At 44.9% G+C, this 10,300-nt stretch overlaps 1 protein-coding gene across 1 annotated transcript; it reads left to right on the top strand.

Annotated features, from left to right (window-relative positions):
- Positions 1 to 5,840: 5,840 nt before the first annotated feature.
- On the top strand, positions 5,841 to 10,147 carry SARC_04223 (hypothetical protein). The gene is made up of 2 exons (XM_014301946.1): positions 5,841 to 6,311; positions 7,019 to 10,147. The coding sequence occupies exons 1-2, from the start codon at positions 6,044 to 6,046 to the stop codon at positions 10,111 to 10,113; spliced, it is 3,363 nt and encodes a 1,120-aa protein (XP_014157421.1). The 5' UTR covers positions 5,841 to 6,043; the 3' UTR covers positions 10,114 to 10,147.
- Positions 10,148 to 10,300: the final 153 nt, after the last annotated feature.

The raw sequence follows: 10,300 nt of genomic DNA, 5'->3' as shown, positions 1-10,300 counted from the left end.
ATTTTAGACTGACCGGAGGTCGTATTTCTACACAGATTGATAGAGTAATTTAGGCGAAGTTGTTAGAGGTGATAGTTTCTGAGCTTCTGAGTGAAGCTGCTGTGCGGGATAGATCGGTGGCCATTAGAGATGAAGTAGCGAAGGAGGCGCAGGCAAAGGCTGCAGACAAGAATAGAAAAGAGACACCAGATTGGCAGCCGGGGCAGTTGGTTTGGTATACCGGTAGGTCGAAGGATAGTAAGTTGGCGAAAACATATTTAGTGAGAGGCACGATTGGTATGAGGGAACACTTACAAGGGATGTGCAAGGTCAGAATTAATGGGAAGGTCAAGTCAATACATGTGGATCAGCTTAAGGTGAGGTTAGAAGATCCAAATCATGAGGCCAGTATTACAATGTGTAGGAAGGAAGCTTGTTTGATCTGGCTGTACAATTATACTGGTGAAGGGGCAGCTAATGTTACAGAACTTGATAAAATGGTGGCAGTAATGCGATCCCCAAAGATGGGGAGGACTTGGTTATATGCCATGAATTCAGCTTTTGGTATGTATGTTGATACGATAGTCGATACGGCGAAGCGAGGTGAGAGTAAGGGCGTGGTAGAAGATACTTTGGAATTGGCTATGAAACATCACTTCAATAAGAACAGGTGGAACAAGTTGCAGATATTCTTCCAGGTTGCGCGGGAATCCAATTTTGCGGAAGAAGCAGTTGAGTAAATGGATGAATGAAGGAACTCGACACTAATGTCTTGTTCATTGGGGTGGTGTAATGTCAACCATGTTCACCTCCGATATAAACAATGTTGGTGTTGTAAGTACCAAACTGTTCGGTAATGTTCCTGGGCGTTAATTGAGTGCGAGAACTTCTAAGTGTGGGCGATAACTTATAAGTGTGAAAACTAATAAGTTTGAAAAGTTCTAAGTTGTATTGTGTGGTTTGTTGGCAAACGGCCGCGCAGGCTCGAAAGAAGAAGAGGTTGGTGTATGATTGGTGCTTTGCGAACCGAAGTGCGGGGTAATATGAGCTGGAGGCTGGCAGATGACGATATATGTTGAATGGACTTGTAGGGATAATATTATATATTTCAAAAATGGCAAGTACGTATGATACAATGTATGAACATATGGTATGGCTCTCATAGTCGCTGTAGTGGTTCAGGAAAGATTGATGGGAAGAAGTGGTCAGTAAATTCCCGTTTGAAGCTTGGGCCAAGTGAGTCGACAATGGAAGATATGTGCTGAGTCAATTCGGGCCGGTGTTGACAAAACACTGATACTATCAAATGTTCCATATATTCGCTTGCTGACCTACTAAGCGAGGATTGGGGTAAGCCAATATCGCACCAGACCACGGTGAATTTGGTATGTGTTGGCTGGCCTGGGACGGAAGTATCATAGTCGGAACCAACAAGCGCGATGATTTGGTTTGAACCGATATTTGGAAGTAGTACTTCAACAGCGTGATTAACCGGCGTATGGGGAACATCTGTTGATGTGTCAGGGACGGGTGAGGGTACAGTGATTCTTCAACATGCTGGAGAAAAGATTCAAGGTATTCGTGAAGGGTCCAGATACCGTGGAAGTCGTGGCACTCCTGTAATTGCTGAAGGAGGTCCGGGCCAATGGGCGGTAGTTTCGGGCCTACCAGGATGCGTCGAATCAGTTGTTGGATGCAGGTAAAGTGGCTGGTAGTAAACTTGTGGCTACCGGGGCAGACAGGGCAGAGACAGCCGTCGGTGCGGTAGTCGAGCAATGTGAACATGTACGTATTCGTTACAATCATAGCACAGAGCCGGATTGGTGTAGACTCGAAGCAGCGATTGAAGCTGTTGTGTCTGGCTGTGTCTCGGTTTGATGTTGGCGGTTTACCCATAACCAGTTGGTAGTAGTATTGGCGCCGGGCCATTGCCGCGATTTCCTTGTTGGACCAACGTTTTGTTGAGTTATTCATGATGTCGTCACAGCGTTGACGGAGGGCTACATGGTCGGGTGTACGCCCGCCTGTGGCTTTGTGTACAGTTTTCAGGTGAGCATAGATACTGTACGGGAAGCGCAGTGATGGGTTATCGTTGGCCCAGGCGGGTTGCGTCAGAGGGGTAAGTGGATTTGTGCTGTCCATTGAGTCGAGTTGTATTCCCAGACAACCTCCGAGGTAGTCCACGAATGGTCGCGACTTGTAGGCTTGAAACTGAGCAGATACACGATTTGATTGGCGGCAGGATAGTATAAATACGTGGTTAGGTAGACGTTTATTCAACTATTGAGGAAATAAAACTAGGTTCACCGTTACATTGTGTTTTGAGTCGATCTAAGATTACAGGGTTTTACAAATTATTTAGTTGATTTTAGCTTTTTTTTCTTCATTTTTCAACTGCCTGCTAGTCTGAAGACTGCCATTTGAAAGTTGTAAGTTGCAGCTTGCAACTGTGTAACAGGATGTAGAGGCTGCACTGCTGTATAACCACAGACAGTGATACAGGCTACAGGTCGCAGGAGTGCCTTGCCACCCCTGACTGCCTGTGCAGTGTGCAGTTGTACACTTTATAGGGATAATATTATTTATTTCAAAAAATGGCAAGTATGTATGATACAATGTATTAACATATGGTATGGCTCTCATAGTTGCTGTAGTGGTTCAGGTAAGATTGATGGGAAGATGTACAGGCTGTACTGCCTGCTGCAAGTTTGCAACTGGAATTAAATATTACACATAGCGCGGAGATTCGCCTATGTATTTTAAAATAGTAAATACATTGTACAGTGGGTGACTAGGCGGTTGTCATATTTTTTGTAAAAATATGAGAGAGCCAAACTGATTTTGAAAAATTGGATCTTCCGACGGTCTTCAGCAGAGTACTACATAAATAATTTTATATATTGAGCTGATATGATTGTCAAAGTTATTCTCTTGTGGGACTCCTGCGGTCCAGCGACTCCCCACTCCGTCCCCAGTCCCCACTCCACACTCCACAGAGTCTAAGTTGGAGTCTAATACTGACGCTATGACTATGCAGCCGGCAGTTGGTCCCTCAGATTCGGTCACTCGGATGATTCATTGATCCCGGATCGGGCGGATCCGGATCATTCCTCTCTCATTCTTAGCCCCCTGTCCCGGAGTCCTGAGTCCCGAGTCCTGACCCTGTTGTCAACTTGTGTCACTGGACTTACTGTGTTGCAGTTGGACTGGTGGCCCTCTACTCTCTACTGCTAGTAATGCCGACTCAGTCACACATTCAACAGCCAACACTGAACACTCACTCAACAGTCAACAACAACTCAACTGTCAACACTGTCAAAAAAGTGACAACAATCAACTGACTCTTTCTCAAGTTTCGTCTCCCCCTGGACCTCCAGTGTCCCTCGCCGGCCCACCCCCCAGAGGCGGCGGCCCAGCAGAGGAAGTTCATATTTTAAAATAGTCTCTTGGAATGAGTTGACGTATTTTTTTTGTTTTCTTTTTGTTTTGTTTCTTATTTGTTTTTTTTAACATGATGATGGTGGCACTCTGTTAAAAATTGAAACAAAACTCTCGTCTGTATTATTGCAAGTTGCAACACAAATTGCAAAGTTGCAAGTTGCAAGTTGCAAATTGCTGGAAAACAATATCTACTTTAAAAAGAAAAATTTAAATCAAGAAAATATTACTGTTTCGTTTATGTTTTACTTTTATTTAGTCTTTTATTCTTATCTGGCTGTCCTGAGTCCTGACAACTCTGGTCTTCTCTAAGATATACATATATGACTCCGTACTCCGTAGTCCATTTATTTAAAAAATCACAGCCTTCTAAAAACCCTGTCAAATTTAGAAGGCTATGAAAAAATAGTTAAAAAAATACGGTATCGATAATCGATAGTTCCATACTCAATACAGTCATACATACTGATACAATTTATAATTTGTTTTTAAAAACAAAATACACACAGTGGCAAACTGGCAACTTTTGACTTTTCTCAGGATTCAGGAGGGAGAGAGTGTGTGTGTGTCGGCCTCTCTGAGACTCTGATGGTAGCCGGTAGGTGTGAGCCGGCGGCTAAACTACAAATATTCATACAGTTTTGAAATACATACACAAATGTAAAAGATAAAAGAGGTTCTATTCATCTATGGGCAGTTTATTCGTGCACTTATAAATAAAAGCATGGTTTTCTATTTGAAACGGAAACGTACCAATCGAATCAATGGAAGCACATTCAATTCTAAATAGTCATTAAGGAGTAAAGAGTAGAGGAGAATTCAGTATGTACATAGTAAATAATTAAAAATAACAATAAATAGTTTAAATAATATTAGTTTTAGAGTTTAAAGACTTGTTGTTTAAAAAAAATAGTTATAGTACACAATACACATCATGGCCTCGTTGACCTTGATCAATTTTCAGAAGGCTATGACATCATGTATAAAATATATTTACCTGGCTTGAGGTGGCGACAGTGTCGCCAGGTTCAACAGGTAAACGACTGTTGGATTCCGTCGGAAATTATCGTGTCGTTAACCTCTAGTTGTTATGGTTTTTATTCAGGTCAATACATATATTTCATTGGCTAGAGAATAAATTAAGCCTTTGCATTGGTGCATATTCAAGGTCTAGTCATTGCTGGCGACAGGTTACGGAAACATGACGGAAATGCAAAATGTCATGTCGTTTACATTCGGCAAGTAGGCAACGGTGAGCCTGATTGCCCTAATCACAAATTCACAGCGAGTACATACTACATAAATACAGCCGTACAGAAAACAGAACTACAGATACTGCATATTTAAAAATACATAATGCATTCTGCAGTCAGTACAGTACATTAGTAAATACATTTTGGTTTTATATTATTTTTAAAAAACAACAACAACAAAAAGGGTTTACAAAAAGGGTTTAGGGTTTTAGTTTATGGAGCAACGCACAGCCAGGAGAAAATAGTTATATTATTTTATTTTAAATATGGTACATAAAACAGTAAAATACACGCAATCAATCATTCAACACATCCTCCGGACGGCCGGACCTGCACCATTTTGTTTTTACTACAATAAACCGCAGCCCAAAAGTCCGAACCTTTTTACGAACAAAAAGGTCAAAATCGACAATGCTCAGTTGCTGAGGCTCTGACTCTGAGCCCTGAGCCCTAAGCCTTGAACCTTTGTGTGGCCTGAGGGCAGATATTTCATATTAGCACCCCCCATTTGTTTAAAAAAACAAAAAAAAAAATTAATTATACAATATGTATTGAGGATTTGATTTTGAAGTGTCCATAGCTGGCGACCTGGCGTATTTTTAAAAAATAGTTTGTGTGCGACTGTGCGTAGCCATACTGTATATAGTTTTTTTTCTTCAAAACATAAAGGCACCTTCCAATATCGGGCTGCATTAAGAATATGTGTCAATTTGACATTTGTAAATAGTAACCAAACGTAGACTGTCGTGGCGTCGTGAGGCCTAGCCAGTAGCCACACCACACACAAGAGACGAGAAAGGGCAAAGCCTGGCCCATTTGCCAATATGTATTTAACTATTTATGTAGCGTACTTTCTGTTTTTATTTTATTTAACAAAAATCGCGGTAGATGCTATACTTACCACCAGTACATATCACTACTACATACATACTTCGACTCTTCGAGTGAGTCGTCGAGCCTTCGAGGTACCGAGTACCGACTCGCCGAGTACCGATAGATGGGCTTGTTATATCTTCCTTCCATTGATTGATGCTATTAGTTACTCGAGCCAATCAATAGCTATACAATGATCGAAAATACCCGTTTGATATAGAAATATTTTTTTGGTAGAAATTGGTCATGTAAAAAGTTGCCGACACGACCTACAGACAACAGTCTGTAGACTATTTACTTTTAGTGATAGGCAGGTAGTTCGTTGTTAACGAAAATATCCGAGTATTCATCGGGCGTTCGAGCTATATATTTAGTCTACTGTGTGAGAGTCAAGGGCTTTAATGTATTGTGCAGAATACTGTGTACCCCGCAGTTTGACACACAGTTCATCGTGATTTTGGCCGAGAAACACGTCCGTAGGCGTTTGTCAGAATAGTACAATGTCGAAAAAGCCAGCCTTTATGGCTACTAAGGGCGCCGCAGTTACTTTGGAGGACAAAGAACTCTGGGGCAAGTTCTATGAAAACACAACGGAGATGCTGGTGAATGTGCGCGGTAAACGATTGCATCCTGAACTAAAATTGAAGGTGTCGGGGCTAAAAGCCAAGCAAAAGTACCGAGTTTGGCTAGAATTTTCTTCAGATGACGACACGGCATGTTGGAAATGGGACGATATGGCTCAAAAGTGGAATATCGAGGCTAAAGCTGGTATGATTATTTTACCGTATTTTCCTGTGCATGCGTTTTATAAATTACGTGTGTTCCATCTAAGGTTACCATCTGAGATCGAGTATTGACGCTATTTCGGCTTCAATGCTATACTTGTATCAACTTCCTGATTTGAAGGTTCACCTGGCATCGTTTTAGCTTTAGTTTTGTACCTGTCGGTTGATCTTGTCGCATCCGAATCGTATGATGCGCGTATTTGCCATGTGACTATATTAGCGATATGAAGGTATCCCTTAGAAACGGTCAGTATTCCTAAGCCGTGTTCGGGCTTTTTGTTTTCATTATCGTCCCATGGTTTGAACTGTGGCTCATTGGTTGTGTGTGTTTAAGATTGTTCAATGGAATCCTGCGTGGTGTGATTCTTTAAGTAAGGCAAATGTGTGTAGTTAGGTAAGGGTTCGATTTCAATTATAAATTAAGTCTTACAGATATTAGCTTCTGACGTACGATACTATGATTACTAAAGGACAAAATCTTAATATGGCACATATATGTTGTTGTAAGTATATACGTATACATTGTTAGTGCTCTTTGAATACACCGCGCCTCATAGTTTTAGTAGCGTATCATAGTTGTGTCAGTGCTACACAACAAGTCAACTACTAGTTTTATTTTTGCCCATGCGCGTGGCCAGGTAGCCGATAGGTCGTAGCTTCTTTAACCCTTCACATTGGTGCTATCTACAGTGAGACCCGGTGTGAAGGGAGTGAAATATGTGGGACCAAAGTATGAGAAATATGCTCTCCCAGGGCCGTCGAAAGCTGGTGCCGAACTTATGGCGGAGACACTTTGCTTTCCTGATATGCTGGTTTCAAACGATAGGAATAGCAGAGACGATGTTGTGCTAGAATGCGAGAAGCGGTACACTCCTGTGGTGCATATTGAACCGATAGAGATGCCCACAAAGAATGTGTGTCTCACAGAGAAGGAGAAACAAGAATTGCTTGAAAGTCAAGATCCAAATGGCGAAAGTGCAACAAGCAATATCAACTCGAGCGACACAGGCGCCAAGAAAAAGAAGAAATCGAAGGAGGAGAAGAGGCTGGAGAAAGAAATAGCCAAATGGGGTAAGACAGCGCACAGGCTTGAATCAGCCATATTCATCGCCACCCAGCATTTACAGAACGCAAAAATCAAATCCCTGAAAAACGCGCATCCGTTGCTCTCGCAACTGCAGAAAAGAGGGGCGGCGAGTATGAGAAAGACAAGTCTTAAGGCCACCAGAGGAAAACACAAGCGCGATACCGAGCCGTATGACTACAACGCGCAGGCGTGTAACAACATCCTCAACGCCGAAGGAGTGCGGGAGAGGAATTGCCATTCGTTGAATGATCTCAAGCAGTACAATCCCGATTTGGAGGGTTCCATAATGCACAACAACCAAGGCGACGTTTACGATAGGAATGGCCTGTATACAAAATCCGGCGTCCTAGATGAGCAGCGATTGGCGTATATTCTGAAGAATGGGCCGCTGAGAGGTTCGTCGGAGTCTATGCCCCGCGCGCAGTCCACCGAACCCACTCATAGCGGAGACGAGTTGCTCACACACTCTAACGCCCACGCACAGGGGTTGCCCGGCGGTGGCAGTACACACTACCAGGGTGGTCAGTTGCAAGCCGCCTGTGAAGGGAATGTGGCATCGGCTATGGAGATGCCTCGCAACTACGCCTATAGCGGCTGCAACAATTCCGAGTTTGGCAACAGTGTGGAAGATCTCAGCGTGGGCAGACCGGTGATGGAGATGGGTGTGAGCGCCTGTATGTCAGAGCTAGCTGGCGGTGCAGCCTGCCGTGGTGTGCAGTGGGATGAGGGACATAGGAAGGGTATGAGACCCGTGAACAATCAGCACCCCCCACGCGCACCCACGCCATCGCACGCACCCACGCCATCGCACGCACCCACGCCATCGCACGCACCCACGCCATCGCACGCACAGTATGACCCCGCCCATCTGACGGGCGTGCGAGAGGGATACAGCCGGTCGTCGCTGCAACCAAACAGAACCCACTCCACACATGCCCCTTCCAGAGCAGTGCCACCGACCCCACAGAAACGGCCCACGAGTAGGGCGGAGATATTGGCAATGAGAGGTCTGCGATACACAGCGAGTGCGGGCTCTCACACATACGCCGCGCCACCCGACGCGATATCCAGCATGACACAGCAGCCAGTGCACAACCCAAGTACACAGCAGCCAGCGCAAAACCCGAGTATACAGCAGCCAGCGCACAACCCGAGTGGGGGAGCCAACTCGCACAATTCCAGCAGCAGCATGCAGGAACTGGCGTCTGCCATACAGCCTAATATGCGGCCGAGTGTCGCTGGCGATACCCACCCCGGGCCAATGCCTAGGCCAAACAGTACGGACGTACGCAAGCCAGTACACCGGACACTGTCAACTCGCACTGGGGATGAGGACATGGACGTAGACAGCCCACGACGTTGGAGTGGGGAGGCTGGCGTGGCCAGGGTGAGATCAGCCAGCCAGGCCTTTACGCACAATCTGGAACGAGCGCAACTGCAGCAGAAACTGGAGGTTGTATCGTTAGTCACTGGACCACAGCCGTTTGGTAAGACTTCGGGGTCCCTGAACAACGAGAGGGTGTCCATGCCCATCGCGTCTCCGCGATCATTTGGCAGCAGTGTGCGTAGTATGAACAGTGAGGAGCACAGGTACGACTATGGGTCTGAGCATACGCTCCACGTGGGCGAGCCACAGATGAAGTACGGCCCTGCCATTACCAACGAACAAGGGACGCGATGGCATACAGTGGGTGGCACGGTTGTGAAGACATTGAGTGGCGGAGAGAGACTGTCACGGCCTAGTGGGTCGAGCCGATCTATGGATGGGATTGATGCCATGGTGTCGATGGATGTGAGTGGGAGTTGGTCTGGCAGGGGAAGCAGGTTAGAGGAACGCTTGAGACAAATCCATGCACAGCAACAACAGCAGCAACAGCTGCAGCAGCAACAACAACAACAACAGCAGCAGCAGCAGCAGGAACAACAACAGCAACAACAACAACAACAGCAACAACAACAACAGCAACAACAGCAACAGCAACAAAATCAACAACAACAACAACAATATCAACATCAACAACAACATTATCAACAGCAGCAAAATCATATGGATGGGAGTGTGCTACGTAGTTATTCGGGGGCGTATCACAACAAGGGTCATGGGCACTCTCAGCATCCCTACCATCCAAGTAGGAACAGTACAAACGCGCACGCACACAATGCGAGGGGACGGGCACTTGTTTCATCCAAGAGCCTGAATAGCATTACCACGAGTTCGAGTGATGATCTTCTCAGTACATCCATGCCGTCACTAGCAGATATCATATCACAGTCGCAGAAGTTGTACTCAGAACTGCAACAGCCGTCACTACTGCAGCCAATGCAAACTGATATGGCTGTAGACGGCGCAGCACGGACACAGACAGTGGGGACGATGGCGGATGCGTGCATGAGCACAAATAATATCACTCAATCAGATGTATACGGACAAAGTAATAATTACAACAACCAACTGTATGCCCAGTTCCTGGCCAGCAATCAAGGGGTCTTCAATGGGGCAGGGAAATTCAGTACGGGTAGAGACGGACTTGTACAAGCGAAGAAGAAGGACACCCGCACAAGTGCAGGCTTGACCAGTTTGGGTGCTGATCTGGCTCTATTGAGTGTGCTGTGTCCCGACGGGTCGCTTGGGGCTGCCATGCCATCCGAAGGTTACGGTTTGGAATGGTTAAAGGACGATGTAAGTGGAGATAGGTAAAGGAGTATTACTAGTAATTAAAGTATTTGGCCTATAGAAGTTTGCTTGTAATCTAAGCATTCCTACAATTCTCCTTGTGTGTCAGTGAGCAATTAATTCACAGGATATATATATATATATATGTGTGTGTGTATGTATGTATGTATGTATGTAAGTATGTATGTATGTATGTATGTATATATGTATA

Source organism: Sphaeroforma arctica, assembly GCF_001186125.1.
Source record: "Sphaeroforma arctica JP610 unplaced genomic scaffold supercont1.231, whole genome shotgun sequence".
Classification (NCBI taxonomy): domain Eukaryota; class Ichthyosporea; order Ichthyophonida; genus Sphaeroforma; species Sphaeroforma arctica.
This window is presented reverse-complemented; position numbering and strand designations above follow the sequence as displayed.